Source organism: Chenopodium album, chromosome 26 (genome assembly GCF_948465745.1).
Source record: "Chenopodium album chromosome 26, dcCheAlbu1.1, whole genome shotgun sequence".
NCBI lineage: Eukaryota > Viridiplantae > Streptophyta > Magnoliopsida > Caryophyllales > Amaranthaceae > Chenopodium > Chenopodium album.
Window position 1 is genome coordinate 12,837,117 of NC_137859.1, and position 16,062 is coordinate 12,853,178.

General features: G+C 36.0%; 3 protein-coding genes across 3 annotated transcripts; 1 reads left to right on the plus strand and 2 right to left on the minus strand.

The window, feature by feature from the left end:
* Nucleotides 1-10,829, plus strand: LOC145617408 (DExH-box ATP-dependent RNA helicase DExH8-like). The gene is made up of 14 exons (XM_081672113.1): nucleotides 1-550; nucleotides 2,060-2,237; nucleotides 2,625-2,798; nucleotides 3,243-3,390; nucleotides 4,056-4,379; nucleotides 5,368-5,514; nucleotides 5,592-5,772; nucleotides 7,322-7,602; nucleotides 7,727-7,849; nucleotides 7,945-8,089; nucleotides 8,177-8,424; nucleotides 8,510-8,704; nucleotides 9,278-9,805; nucleotides 10,347-10,829. The coding sequence occupies exons 1-14, from the start codon at nucleotides 385-387 to the stop codon at nucleotides 10,560-10,562; spliced, it is 3,054 nt and encodes a 1,017-aa protein (XP_081528239.1). The 5' UTR covers nucleotides 1-384; the 3' UTR covers nucleotides 10,563-10,829.
* Nucleotides 10,830-11,758: 929 nt separating this feature from the next.
* LOC145616834 (uncharacterized) lies at nucleotides 11,759-12,142 on the minus strand. Its single transcript, XM_081671559.1, has one exon. It carries the CDS (start codon nucleotides 12,140-12,142, stop codon nucleotides 11,759-11,761), a length of 384 nt encoding a protein of 127 aa, XP_081527685.1.
* A 27-nt stretch (nucleotides 12,143-12,169) lies between these two features.
* On the minus strand, nucleotides 12,170-14,129 carry LOC145616836 (uncharacterized). The gene is made up of 3 exons (XM_081671560.1): nucleotides 13,894-14,129; nucleotides 12,661-13,029; nucleotides 12,170-12,575 (listed from the first exon to the last, which is right to left on the minus strand). Exons 1-3 carry the CDS (start codon nucleotides 14,127-14,129, stop codon nucleotides 12,170-12,172), a joined length of 1,011 nt encoding a protein of 336 aa, XP_081527686.1.
* Nucleotides 14,130-16,062: the final 1,933 nt, after the last annotated feature.

The window sequence follows — 16,062 nt, forward strand, 5'->3', positions numbered from 1 at the left end:
CACCTTCAACAAAGTAGAACCCTAAAACTTCCCCTTGACGTGTAAAAGCACCAATCCCCTACACCACCACTACACAAACCCACCCTACACCCCCCTCTCTGATCACTCCACGTCACAACCCCACCCTTAAATCCAACCCCATCAAATCAAACCGCATCACACATCATCACTCCCCTACACCCGCGTCACACCGAATCACTCCCTCAACGCGCGAGAGACTAAAAGCAAAAAAGGGCGCAGCAACATTAGCAGTACATACACTATAATAATAATACTAGTATCACAAATTCACAATTAACAAAGACTACCAAAAAAAGAGTGTTTTTGGGTATTTGATTTTGATTTTTGAGTCATTTTCTCTCTCCTAAATTCGTCGGAGTTTCAATGGAGTCGCCGTCATCGCCGTCGTCTTCGTCGTGTAGTTCGTCGTATCCTTCGCCGTTTTCTGCTGAGAAATTCGCTTCTCTTCCGATTACTGCTATGAAGGAGAAGATTGTTGATAAGATTATGGAGAATCGAGTTACTCTCATTGTTGGAGAAACTGGTTGTGGTATGATTTTTTTACTTTTTTTGTTCTCGATTTCTACATTGTTCATAATGTGTTTGATAAAATTAAGCATGAGTTTCCTATTTTTTTGAATTTTTTTTTTGATCAAGTAGCAAATGTTGTTTTGTTTGTTAATAATGTGATAGTTGAAGTTGTCGGTGTTGCCGGTGTAATTTGAACTAGTAACGTGACAATTTCAGGAAGGAAATAGTGTAATTTGAACTAGTAACATGACAATTCCGGGAAGGAATTAGTTGTCGTGTTGGTAGTGTAATTTGAACTAGTAAAGTGACAATTCCGGGAAGGAATTAGTTGTCATGTTGCCAGTCTAATTTGAACTATTAATTGTCGTGTTGGCAGTGTAATTTGAAGTTTTGAACTAGTACCGTGACAATTTCGGGAAGGAATTAGTTGTCGTGTTGGCATAGTAATTTGAACTACTACTCCGTACCATACAATTCTGAGAAGGAATTAGTTGTCGTGTTATGGTGTGACCTAAAGTAGTAATGTGAATTAACTATGGAAGAAAGGAAACTGGTTGTTGATTGTGTAATTTGAACTAGTAACATGACTTTTCCTTCATTTGGTTTTTATTTGTCACATTTAGAACTTTGAATTTCTTAAGATTTCATGGAAAATGGAATTTTTGAATTTATTGATTTTTTATATTTCCAAACACAGTCTTGTGTGGAGCTTGTTAGGTTCATCTTGATTTAGTTTTCAAATTTATTGTTTTTTTTTTGTAGTATGTATTAGTGAGATGTTTTAATTACCATATTACAACGGAAAATGTATAAAAAGCACAAAAAAAAAAAAAGAAAAAAAAAAGAAAAGAGGGAGGGTTAATTCTGAAGGGAGGGACCTTGTGAATGTTCCGTGCAATTTCGGGTTATAATGTCTAGTGTTTTACTTTATTTTGATTTTTCAATTTTAGGCTTGTGACCTGTGTCATGTGGTTAGATGATACGAGGATTATTGAAGGTGAGGGAAGAAGATGATAGTAAAATAATTTTTTTTTTTTTTTTTCAATTGTACTTGACCTTATTGGTCTCTTTAGATTCATTTCAGGTTTGTTTGATTTAAGTTGGTGTGTATTTGTTAATAAGTAATATATCTCCTTACTAAGGTACCTAGAACATTATCTTAAAGGGTACGATGTTATGGCATAATGAATATATTTTTTTTTATTTTATTTTTATGGTGCAATAATAGGTTCATCTCATAAGGAAACAAATTTTGCATGTCTCTACAACCACTGTCTCCTAAGGTGTTATCACAAGCATTTGAAGTATCATTCCAATGCGTGTAACACAACAACCATAGTTGTCCGTAGCTATATAAGATTCCACCTTATGACTATTTGAATTTGGATTATTTTTTATATCTTTCAGGGCTAAAACAAGATTTTCTTGTTATCTTATTTAATAATGCGTTATAGTTTTAGTTTTGATTATTTTAAGATTGATGTTAGTTTAAACGTAAGCTGACAACGTGTTGAATTGGGTGTTGAAGGAAAAAGCTCCCAAGTTCCGCTGTTTCTCCGTGAAGCAAACATGACCCCAGTTATCTGTACGCAGCCTCGGAGGTTTGCTGTTGTAGCTGTTGCTAAAATGGTTGCAAGTGTTGTTCAATGTGAAGTGGGAGGCGAGGTTGGATATCACATTGGGCACTCTAAGGTCTTGTCATCCAGGTATTGGCACACACTTTCCTGAACTTCTGTTCCCAACTATTATTTTTTGAAAAAGACAGCATCTCTTTTCTACTATGTTTGAATGTTTCTATAGCTTATAGTCCAGTGTCATGACTCATGATAATGGGTTGTCATAAAAGACACCCATACTGTCATGTATTTAACTAGTTAACATGAACTTCAGTTTTTAAATTGTCTCTTTGCATACATTTTTCTAGTTGGGGTTCCTTATATGGTATGTATATGCAATTTTGCATGTAGCTCTGTGTATAATACTCTGCATCTGTATTTTTGACTAATTTATATTGCATCCTGTGAAGAAAACCACGGGGCAGTTTTCTATTTTTGAAGTGGCATCTATGCTAAAATTGACTTGTATCAATGCAGCTCAAAAATCATCTTTAAAACTGCTGGTGTATTGCTGGAGGAAATAAGAGAAAAGGGGATACATGCGCTCAAGTACAAGGCTATCATTCTAGATGAAGTGCACGAGAGATCAGTCGAATCTGATCTTGTTCTTGTCTGTGTGAAACAGTTTCTTCTCAGAAACAAAGATATAAGGTTTTCCTTATTCACATATCTGTTTGCTTCATTTATTGTTCCTTCCATCTATCCATCTTCACCACTGACTGCAAGTGTTTATAGTTTTCATGTCTTAGTCATCTGTGCGACTTGCCTTGATCCATGTTAGAAGTAATGGAAACTAAAGTGCCTTTTCATTTACAATTATAATGAATAATGATGATTACAATTGTAATTTGAACTTGCTTAGAAAGTTGATATAGCACCAGAGGGAAACTAGCAAACGTGAAGTTAAGTTCATGTTGGTTTTTTTTTGTCTAAACTTACAGCATAGCTATTGGAGGAAGTATATGCTAAAAGATTTCTGTATCAAAGAAACCATATTTGATTTTTGTGCTATGGTTTCTAGCACATAGTCGAGAGTTGAGACATTTCATGCTGCTTTTGCTTTTAGCTGCCTGATAGAAATCAAACTTTGTATAGGCTGGTGTTGATGTCTGCAACTGCTGATATTTCGAGATACCGGGATTACTTTAAGGATCTTGGCAGGGATGAGCGAGTGGAAGTCCTTGCTATTCCCAGTTCTAGTCAGCACATCAATTTTCAGCGGAAGGTCCTTTATCTTGAACAGGTAAACATCCATATCTTTTCTTGGATCTTGTTTTGGTATTCATTGAAGCTTACTTGTCACTGTTGTCAGTGCAGTTTTTTCATATTTTAGTTATATTAATTATTATTGTTATTGTTATTTTAATTATGGGCATTTTGATTTCTCACTTAGTTGATATGGGAGTTTCAATAGTGCACTAAAGGGCACGTAGGGCTTAACTACCTAACTATTTGGAGGCATCTTCAGGTTTTTCCAAGTTCTTACTTCTGAGTACCTGATTTACTGAAAGCTGACACACCTACCGAAAACACTTTTGGGGCTCATGTTTTTGGGAGTATCTGATAGAAACTTCATTTTACCTAAATGTTTTAATATATATTAGGAGGAATTACATAAAATTGATTGCGTTTCCTAATTTTGGTGTTTGTTATTAGCTTTTAACGTCTCGCTTAGTTTATATACGAGTTTTTCACATTGTTTTTTTGTGGGGTTTCTGGAAGGGTTCTGTTTATAAGGAAACTTCACTGTTACTTTTTAAAATCTGTTGATACTGATTGAGTCTATATTTACTGAGCTACCTGATGAAAATAAGTTTTTATTTTTTAAATTTATTTTTTCATGATTTGTTTTCAGATTCTCTTCTTACAATAAGAAGTATTATATTACTGACTTTTGTTTGATGGCAGGTTGCTGAACTTCTTGATGAGAGTTTAGAGTCTTCAGACTCGTTGTGTGTGAAATACTGTTGCGGTACAACCCCATCCATGGCTAAGGCTGATATCAAACGGGATGTGCAAAACCTTATTCATAAACTTGTCTTGTACATACATACAAGTGAGCCGGACATTGAAAAGAGTATTTTGGTTTTCCTTCCAACATACTATTCCTTGGAGCAGCAATGGTACCTCTTAAAACCCTTCAGTTCAGATTTCAAGGTCCATATTTTACACAGCAGTGTGGATACAAACCAAGCTCTGAAGGCTATGAAGATATCAAAGTCCCATCGTAAGGTGCATTTGGATTTTCTCTTTTCATATATTGGTGGTTAATTGTTGGTCTGTCTTATCGTCATGAGTGTTGCAGATACAGTTAGTGCTGGGACTGAGTTATATCAAATTATCAGTTACTGATTTGATCTCAGGAAAACGGAGGTAGTAATAACTAGTAATAGTTAAAATTTGTAAGCATTTATGATGGAGTCACTAATCAATACTTGGAGTCAATAAAGACTTCTGAATTGAAATTTGTCATTGTTTATTGCTACACTTTCATGGATTACTATCAAGCTATCATGATTTAATAAAAAAATAGAAAATAAAATCTTTTTGGACTGCATAAGCAGTAACATTGAAGTTTTTTATGCCTTTAAAATTGCTCTCACTCTAGGAGGAATATAGGGGTCAAATACTCAAATGTAAGCAGCCTTACCTGGTTACTATCAAACTCAGTATAATTACCCTTCTTAAGTGTGTACATATATTAACTGGAAAGTACAAATTAGGGGCAAAATTTTCTCTATCAATCCACTGTGACTAATTTTTTAACACGCTTGTTTTGTAACATTCTCCCTTTGTTTTCTTTTCTTTGTACCCATTTACAGGTGACTCTTGATTCTGGGAGAGCTAAGTGGGTGTAAGAAAAAGGTGGATATATTAAGAGAGAGAGAGAGAGGGTAAAAAGGTTGATGGGTTTAAGAATAAGGTGAACAAAGTAAGAAATAGTGTGTAAAAAATGAGCATATATTGTAGGTGCAAGGAGGTAAGATAGTAAAGTTGGCTTATCCAATATATATTCTGACTTGCATATGGGCATATCGCATCTCATTAATGATGTGGGCAATCATTGAAATGTTATGGAAAACCATTAAGAAATTAACATACTCAGATTAGGCCCAATAGGTGAATCTTTTGCAAATGGTCTGGCCCATTTCTCTTGGTTCTGGGTCCTGAGCTACTATAGAGTTTTTGTCTGATTTATGCTACTAATCACATGATGCAGGTTATATTAGCTACCAATATTGCAGAGTCATCAGTGACAATTCCTGATGTTGCATATGTCATTGATTCTTGCCGGTCACTACAAGTTTACTGGGATGACAACCGAAAAATGGATACATCTGAGCTTGCTTGGGTTTCTAAATCTCAGGTATTTTTAGAGTTATTATAAAAAAAATTTAATAGTCAAACATATGAAGTCTAATTGAACAGAGGGTTATCATGTAGTCTGATCAGCGTAAAGGAAGAACTGGCAGAACGTGTGATGGCCAGATTTATAGGTTGGTTACAGGATCATTTTTTAATAAGCTGCCAGAATTTGAGTCCCCTGCAATTCTCAAGCTATCACTAAGACTACAGGTTCTCTTCATTTGTTGTGCTGAATCAAAACTTATTAATGACCCAAAAGGTAGCTACCTCCCTGCTATCGCTGTTCTCTTCATTTTTTTTTATTTTATTTTTTTAACAATTTGCCTCCTTTGGATCATGGGCCTTTCTTTTCACAATGTGGATGTAATCTAAAAGTTTCTAGTTTCTTTGTATGGGTTAATTCATTTACCACTAGTTGCTGTCACCATTCTGTAAGGCAGTATGTTCTGATTAGAGTCTTAAGCTCCCATTTCCGCATCCCATTATGCCAACAAGGTCCGCCCCACACCCCCCCCCCCCCCCCCCCCCCCCCCGCGGTATATAGATTTATTTCATTGTTCCACTTAAGTTAAGAGCATTTGTGTGGACTTTGGTGCTGGGGAGAATCAGCAATAATGATTAGCACCAAAGAAGAAAACTATGGATGGCTACTAATCTACTATGCCAGATTTGTGCATGTTTTTCTGTGCCTACAATGGGGCATGCTCACATTTCTTCTATCATTGTGACTTGTGAGATGGCTAGAAATATTTGGAGGTAGCTCTTTGCTGTGCATGGGGAGCACCAACCACTTACTTCATTGGATCTGTTGCATATCTGAATTTTGGGCTTTGGAAGAAAATATTGTGGTGAAATGATATTAAGGCTATTTTGTGGTATTTTTGAATATTGTGATTAGAATGGGATGCTTGTTTTCTAAGGGAACTACTTTTCACTGCTGATAGGTTGTGGGATAGCCGGATAGGACATCTTATCTAGCTTCTTTGTGGGCTAAGGCGGTGGGGGAACTAAGGGTTACTCAATGGGGGAAATTTAACAGAGCTGTTGTGAGGACAACATTATTTTACTTTCCGGTATTTGTTCATTTACAGAAAAAAAAATTTTTATAAGAAGGTAAATTTTTTGTTTTTTAGGCTTGGTTAACAGAGCACTTTGTTTGGTGTAATATTAAACAGGTTGTGAAGGGAAGGGAAGAGAAAGGAACTCTGTTTCCTTGTGTTGGTTTTTTTTTAAGGAAAAAGAAGAAGTTCATTTAGACATACTTTAATCTACTTATTCTTTCCAAATTCCTCCAATATTGGGAGGAAGGGATAGCGAATTCTACGAAGGGGCTTTCTCATCACTTGTTTTTTCTATAAAATGTTATATCATTATTGGAACAAACCATGGGAAATTGATACAAGTCGTTTTCTTTCTTTGTAGCCATGCCTAATCCCCTCTATCAAAATGGAACTACTATTTCCTCTCTTTCTTGTTGAGTCATACTTTCCTGGAGTATGCTAGTTGTCCCCCATTCCCCTAATGGTGTCATATGAAAAACACGCGTATGTGCATTCTAATATTCTTCAAATTATTCTGTTGGGTAGTCAAACTAGTCACACTTTTCCTTGGATATATTAGTGTGTTTACTACTTTACTAGTCATGTTATAAGTCATAGCGTCATATCTCAAGTACATAGTGTGCTGCGGGCCTGACTACGGCTTTAATATGTTTTGTGTTCTCTTGTTTATTTATTTTACTTTTTTTTTTTTTACTTTTTTTTTTTATACTTTGAAAGAGAGGTTTAACTGTTGATTTTGATTTCCAGCTTTGTCCCAGAAGGCTTTGGACCCACCTGATCTTGAGATTATAGAGGATGCACTGGACTTACTAGTGCATATAAAGGCCCTTCACAAAGCTCATCCAAGGGGTCGATATGAACCCACCTTTTATGGACGATTGCTAGCCAGTTTCTCCTTATCTTTTGATGCTTCTGTGCTGATCCTTAGATTAGGTGGTGCTGGAATGTTACGTGAGGGCATTTTACTTGGCATATTGATGGATTTGCAGCCACAGCCCATTATTCGTCCCTTTGGTCAGGAAATTCGGGTACTATTAATAAAGCATATACTATTTATACGTTTATTTGGCATCTGGAGTTTGTTTGTAACAATTATATCTGACATAGTTTTGGCATGCATCTGTCTTTCTAAGTATTGGCTACCATCTGCAGTTTATGCAAAATACTGATTCCTACTTTGCTGTAAACGGAGAGAATCCATCTCTGGCTGGAAGGAAAGAGGTGGTTTGCATGGCGAATCTGTGTGCTTATCAATTTTGGCAGCGAGTATGTAAGGTAATAGTAATGTTCCTTCCGCATATCTCTAGACTCATAGGTTTATGTTTTCTTGCTATATATGATTGCTCTCTACCTTTTTAACTGCTGTGAAGGATAAGCAACGGTTGCAGCGTTTGAAACAACTTTTAAATGTAGAGGTGATAAAAGCACCACAAGTGTTACTCTCTAGAATCGAAGAAGAATGGTGCTTCTTCCATAATCTGTTGCAGTCATCGATGCATCAGATTTCTGAAATATGTATGTAATTATGCTCCTTTAGACCTCTTGAAGTTGCAACTCTTCATTACAATTTGATTTAATATGTTGCTGCACTTTCCTATGCAGACAATGAAATTTTATGCTCGTTGCATCTATATAGGCCTAAGTTTCTTGCCACATCTTGTGGCTTGCCCTCTTACTATGATCCTTATGAATTTAGACACACTTGCCTTTTAGAATGTCAGCAAAGTGACGATTCAGATGCTCTTCTTGAGGATGATGAAACAAAGAAATGCCTTGCTACACCATTTGTGTCCCCTCACCACTTTCAAAATCAAAGCATGGCAGAGAAGTTTGCAACTGTTATCAAAGAGGTAGCATCCGTCACACTCTCTCTCCCCCCCTCCCACTTGTTTGATTGTATGCAATCTCATTTGTCTAGTAAAATTTGCTTCTCAGATCCGAGTTCAGCATGCAGAAGCCTTGAAAGAGGACCCTCACCAGTATGTTATTGAGAGGGAATCACATTTTAATGGGGAAGTATCAATGTGTAGGTTTTTTGTCCAAGGGTATTGTAAGAGAGGCAGTGATTGTCTATTCTCCCATTCACAACAAGCCAAAAAACCTGTGTGCAAATTTTTTGCATCTTTGCAGGTATCAATCTCTGTCGACACTTTTGTTTGTGTTGCATTGTATCAGATGATGAATAGTTGTACAAGGCAACATTTTGCAGATGTCTCAAATGATGTATCATTGCTCATTGGTGCTTTGTATTGATTGTATTAACTTTAAGTCCATTGCTTTTGTTGTGTGTGATGAGAAGCAGAAAAGATAACAAGGTTGCTTTGTTATTAATTCTTCTTTTTGTATCAGGAGCAATGAGCAAGGCGATTATCCTTAGAAATTTAACTGGCAGTTTTTAGTCCTCTTTAGTAGTCCTTTGCAAATGAACACAAACATCAGTCATAAACTATAAAGAGAGTCAACTAGTGCACATATATATACAAGTATTAGTAATAATGGGAAATTGTATTTAGCCCTTGTAGGTCTTTTCTTGATATTTACTTGATCATCGTGATCAGGCATGAATGAAATGGATAGCCACACCTCCCTGCCCTTATGTATTTGCTGCCATCTTCACTATCATTGTTACGCTTTTTAAAAGTCTTCCACACATTCTTCTGCTTCTAGTTTCTTCTTTTGTTTTACTGTTTAGTGCTTACGCAGGGTTGTCGAAATGGTGATGCATGTGTCTTTTCTCATGAGCGTGGTGCTCAATTTGTGTCTGCTGGATCAAGTTTATGCATTCCAGAAGATGAGGCTGGTGATGCTGCAGCATTTACTAAATTATTTCCCACATCTTCCGATGGCTGTCTATTGTTACTGGATGACACAGACTTGCTTTTTTCGTCAACGTTCTCTCAGCATTGTGAATCATCAAAGATTATAGCCACAACCTCGCTCTCACAGACCACTATATTTGATCCATCTCTGTCTGGTGTTCAAATTTTGTGGGGCATAAGTCAACCTTTTGAGATTTTTACATCTGGAGCAGTTGAAAATTCAATATCTTGGGACAAAGTGAAGCGTATCTTCTGGTTTCCTAATTTTGATAGTTGTGAAGAAATCGCAGAAAAACAAAAGCATCTTGTACAGAACTTTTTTGAGCATTTGGCTATCCGTATTTTGGCTGATACGCTGTTTGAAGTTCATGTCATCCTTACCATGAACAATGTCAGGTTCTCACGCCTACAGGTACAGTTGTTAATTAATTTAACCTTCAATATCTTGTTCGATGTGCTCAACTGCTGTGACTCTGACCTAGTTAATAGGCTGTCATACGAAATTTTTATGCTCGAGAATATGTTTTGATGTGTGGACAGCTTTGATATTACATATTAGTGATGCTTGAATTAGGGATAGTCACTAGCCAGTTATTCCTGAGTTTACATTGCATCCATGCCTGTCCAGCAGGCTTAAGTATATACAAGGTTTATTAGGAATGGTACCCGAAGGATGTTGCCTAGAAAGTCAAATGTCCCTCTTTGGTGACCTCAGTCCCACTCCAACCATTGAATGTTTGAACAATGGAAGTTGGTTGATGTATCACACACCAACAGAATATTGAGAAATTTGGGAGTGTATGGATTTTTTTGTTTCAGATCAATATGAAATGATTATCCTGTGTTCATTCTGAATTTTCTCCTTGGTAGATGATTCTAGGCACAATACAAATAATTTTTCCGTCTATGTTGAATATATGACATACTCCTATTATCTGTTAATGGTGTCTCAGGTGGAGAAGTTGGGTGCTGAGTGCTTCTTCTTTCTCAAGGAGTCTTTCCAGTTCGATGAAACTACCTTTGGAGTTGTACCAGATGCTGTAAATACAAAAAAGCCTCTAGTAACATCCAGTCCCATTTCCTATGTTTTCACCTTGCACCCGCCTTCTGACCTGCAGTTTGGAGATTATGCTTCTGCCTTGCACGATCGTCTACACAGCAACCAGTAAATCATTAGACTGGCTACTTACTACTTACAACTTAGCAACCAGTAAATCATTAGATTGGTTACTTACTACTTCCAACTAGTAAATATAGATTTGTGGGCTTCAAATGGGTCAATCTGTGCAGTTTCTGTAGTGTTTTTGTGTTGCTGTAACTATCTGAAGCATACTATGATCTTTAGTACTAAGCATGGGTAGAACTACACTGTCTAACTAACCAGCCAACTTGAAATTGCATATTGGAAATTGATGAATATGATTATATATTTATATGCCGAAAATCATTTTGATAACTAAATCTCTGGGCATTCTGTGGCTCTCTCTTGCCTCCTCTTCATTGTGTTCATCCCTTGAGTTTTAGAATAAAAACCTATATATGTTCATGATCAACAAAGGTTTATTAATCCTCCCTATCCTACTTTCATTCATTAATACAGCTGTTAGGTATAGATATGAAAAGCATCTAAAAATTGGAGAAAGTACAATTTATACTATTTTGTGTCTAATAATTTCATATAAGAGCATCAACATTCATGGGGCTCTCCATAATTTCTCTCTCCTCACCTCATTAGTCTACATCACTTTCCACTAATTTATCTCATACCCTTTCCATTTTACATTTCCATACCCACATTCATCAACCTCCCCATTTACTTTCTCTCTCCTATATTCCCATACCCCACCACCTTTTCTCCCTCCTAAGGGCCTGTTCTCTTACGTTGAAATTCAGTTCAGTTCAGCTCAGTTCAGCTCAGCTCAGCTCCTAATTTCCTTCTCTTATAAAATATTCATTTCAGTTCAGTTCAGTTCAGTTCAGCTGAGTTCAGTTCAGTTCAGTTCAGCTGAGTTCAGTTCAGTTCAGTTCAGTCAATGAGAACAGGCCCTATTTTGATTAAACACATTAAATAATCGAATTAATTTCCTTAGAAAAAATTAATTGCTTTATAGTTACCGTTAAATTTAATCTCATCGCTTAAAAACAATTAATCTCGTTACTTTTTTTTTTGAGAGAAATTAATCTCATTACTTAATAAAATAATAATTAAACGCAATTATTTTTTTTTATTATAACAATCACTAAATACGTTAAAAAACATACATAGATGAAATTAAACACGAAACCACATAATTAATTTTTTTGATAGCTTTAATATTGATCTTCAATCGTCATCGGTAGACCGCCCACAATGTTGCCATATATGCTAAGCCAAGTCTCTTTGTAAGGCGTTGTGAACATTTCTATCCCATGCGTCAGCTCTCGTTTCCATATATCGGTTCAATCCAATATCATTAAATCGACCAGGTTTCACAAAATAGTTTGCCCTAGTTGATCCATCAATTACTGACCTATTTTCTTGCTCAAATTCAGACACGTTATAATTCTGGTATGTATCTCGTTCATCTTCAACAATCATATTGTGAAGAATTATACAAGCCAGCATTATCTCCCACAACAAGTGTTCGTCCCATACAAGAGCTGGTCTTTGTATTATTGCGAAACGTGATTGAAGAACGCCAAAGGCACGCTCAACATCTTTTCGAACCGATTCTTGTCGTTTGGTGAACAACTCATCCACGGGATTCATTGGGAGTCGAATCGCTGGGATGAACACTTACCACTTAGGGTATATCCCATCAGTTAGATAGTACCCTTTGGTATATGTGTTCCCATTGACTGTAAAGATCACTTCAGGAGCTTTACCTTGATATAAATCATCGAACACTGGAGATCGTTGCAACACATTGAGGTCGTTGCAAGTCCCAGGTGTTTCGAAAAATGCATGCCATATCCACAAGTCACCAGAGGCAACCGCTTCTAAGATAACCGTTGCAGATTTACTCTTTCCTTGGTATAAACCTTTCCAAGCACGCGGACAATTTTTCCATTGCCAATGCATGCAATCTATACTGCCCATCATGCCTGGGAAGCCTCCTCTTTCCCTATCACGCAAGAGACGTTGCAAATCTGTAACAGTAGGCCTCCTCAAGTACTCTTCAGTAAACGCCTCTCGAACCCCTCTAACAAAGTGAGTAAGACTTTCTCTTGCAGTTGACTGAGCTATTTTGATGAACTCATCAACTGAATCAGCTGAAGTTCTGTAACATCCTCAACGCTGCCGTGCATTTCTGGATTGGAGTGGCTCCTAGCTTCCCAGTTGCGTCACGACGCTGCTGGAAGTATCTAAGTTGCTTAGCAGTAACCGCTTCCACAACTCGAAGGAATAGAGGTCTTCTCATACGGAATCTGCGTCGAAATACAGAATCTGGGTATAAAGGACGATCAATAAAGTAATCGTTCATTAACCTTGTGTTTGCAGCTTCACGGTCTCTATCAACATACTTCAACTTTTTGTAAGATCTTCTTCTGCTGCTTGATTCTTTTGTGGCTAAGGCAACAACCAATTGAGCAGCTTGCTCAATAAGGAAGTCTTCTTCTTCTTCTTCAAGACACTCATTCATAGCAATCATGTTGCTAACATAGTCATCAAAAAAATCATCACTTGAGCTAGAAGAACTTTCATTTGGGTTCATGTTTGTGAAACAATTTCAAGAGGGAGGAAAGCGATGTTGTTTGCAAGAATCAGAAGGGTATTGTGAAAAACAAATACAATGTAACTCTTCTTTTATAGACTTATGCTGATAGATAGCAATCTTAAATCTATGGACAAGAAATATTCATCACTGCGGATAAGATTTCAAACAATATTTGGTGATAAGGTTGTAATCTATGGACAAGAAACAATATTTGGTGATAAGGTTGTAATCTACCAATACTGATAATGTTAGTGGATAAGATATCAAATTGTTTTTATTATTAATGATGTTAAACAAATACAATTACATTTTAGTCTAAAACATAGTTACACAAATCATAATATACTACTAAAATAAGCATAAATTATTACTACATTTTACTCTAACACACAATTACAATAATCATAAAATACCATTACCATAAGCATTAAAAACAATTACATTAATCATAAAATTTTAGTTACCCTAAACTTAGATGATTCACTGGAAAAACTCTTCCTTTAACTTCGCAAGATACTCTTCCTCAAATGGTTCAAGATGCGATTTTGTCATCAATAACTGAAACATCTTAAACCTCAATTTAGTTTGATCTCGTTGTTTTTGATATTCGATCAAATCAGATAATCCCTTCCTCATTTGACCCCTCTCATCTTTCAACACACCTATGTTGTCGTTTAATTCTTCCACGCCTCCTGTTGCTGCAACACCTTTCATTTTTTTGGGCTTTAACCTTTTTCACACCATCGGGACGCTTGGGAATATTAGCTTCATCGCTTGATCTCTTAGAACTCTCTCAACTCACAATGGTTGAAACTTTACCAGGAATCCACCTTGGAAGATATTGCATTCCAACCCAACAATGGTAAAATATGAAAGGTTGACCACCTTCCTTTTTGGACGATAAAGTTCATGAGCTTTAGCCTCTACATCATTAACAACATAACCACTAGCCCGCAAACGCTCTGCTTCACCAAGTTGTGCAACCCACAAAGTAACAGCTTCGTTGATTAGACTCCAACGATTTTTAAGTGATTTCATGGTTCTTTCGTGCAACACCCCATTCGATTATATAGCAACTGCTGCGTCATAAAACTCTTTGATTTCATTCCACAATGCTCCCTTTTGTCGATCCGTTGCTTCCTCTAGATCACCTGAACAATTGAGGTAAGCAGAAACCAATTTATCTTCTTCTACAATCCACCTATCCTTTTTTCTCCCTTTATTACCACTAGTTACCTCAATGTGTTGAACTTGAACTTGAACTTCATCTTCATCTTCATCCCCATCTTCATCTTCATCTTCATCTTCATCATCAGCCAGTGATTGCGTTGCATATTGATAATCAAATGACATGTTGGTGTTATTCCCGTCTCTTGCGGGAGTTGTGGGATGTGGCTGAACTTGTGGAGATGTTGGATAAATTGTACCATGTGAGGAACTTTGTTGAGTATTATGATTCATGAATGGTTGGAACATAGAAAATAATTGAGGATTGTTTAGCATGTTTGGATCAAAAAAATTATTTGAATTTTGTTGAGTATTTGGATTTGATTGGTAATTTGGATTTGGTCGGTAATTTGGATTTTGTTGAGAACTTGAATTTGATTGAAACTTGGGTTTTGTTGGGAATTTTGATTTCTTTGATATCTATTTCCATAATTAGGATGATTGGGATCCATAATAACCAAATAAGATTGTAAGAAATATTTTTAATGAGAAATATAGATTTTATGATTTTTTAGAAGTGTTGAAAATATATCAATATTGGTCTCTATTTATAGAAAATCAAAAAATATAAGCATAGGTATTTTTTTTTTAAAAATAATTAAGTAATAAAGTATAATCAACAAAAAACGGTAATATTACCATTGAGGTAAGCCAAAAATACTTATTCGGCAACCTCAACGGCAATATTGTTTCTTCAACGGTCATTTTTCCAAATTTTTGTTTTTAAAAATAAAAAGAAAAAAGAAAAAAAAAGGAGGATGGCAACATGTTGGCAGACAAAGTAAGGCAAAGGGCCCCACAAAAAGAAATCAGAACCATACCAACAAAATGAGCCTCCCCATTTATATTCAATGAAAGGGGAGGCAAGCCACATTGGTTGGAAGGTCCCCATTTGTTTATTTTCTCAAATGGGGACCTAAATGGGGCACCAATGTGGATGCTCTAATGGTTAATAACCTATGTTGTATAATTGTAGAGCCACTTTCTCAACTTTAATAGTACTTTTTTTTTTTTTTTTTTTTTTTTTTTTTTTTTTTTGAAGGCAAACTTTAACAGTACTTGAATACCCCATCTTAGCCATTCTCTCTCCCATTTTTTATTTTTTTTTTATTTACAAGCAGCTTAGGCTTATTAGCCATCCTAGACACTCTCCAAAATGAGGTTTCTCCCTAATAACTTCCCATGACTGTTACCACCTTTAAGATAACCCACCTTTTGTGTTTTACTATTGTAATTTTTTTTTTAGTTGTTTACCGCCTAAAAAATTAAAAATTGTTAATTTTGCCACTTTGGAAATTGTTTGTGGGGCCCACTAAGACAATTCCACTTTTTGAAATATTTCCTTAATTTGTGAAAAATATAAAAAAAAATGATTGGTTGAGGTTTTAGGTCAATTTGATTCATAAAGGTCCAATTTGAGGTTGAAATTCGCAAAACAATTACCGAAAATTTTGGTTTTGCGTGCCAAACAATCCTCAGCTTGCATGTCTTGATTTGTATGCAAGAAAATTGATCAGTTAAGGTTTTAGAGGGGTCATATTAACTTTTAAATCAAATTTGAGGCAAGTTGGAAATTCTTGAGTGAAACACAAAGAAAGGAGAGGGAAAATAAATGTGATAAAGTCTTACGTTGATACTATCCTTCAGTTACGTTTTTCTCTTCTTTGGTTTGATCTTGTTTTAGAAAGTTGTGATCAATTACAATAGTTATGGTTGTTGGGCTAATTCCCTAATTGTTAGCTGT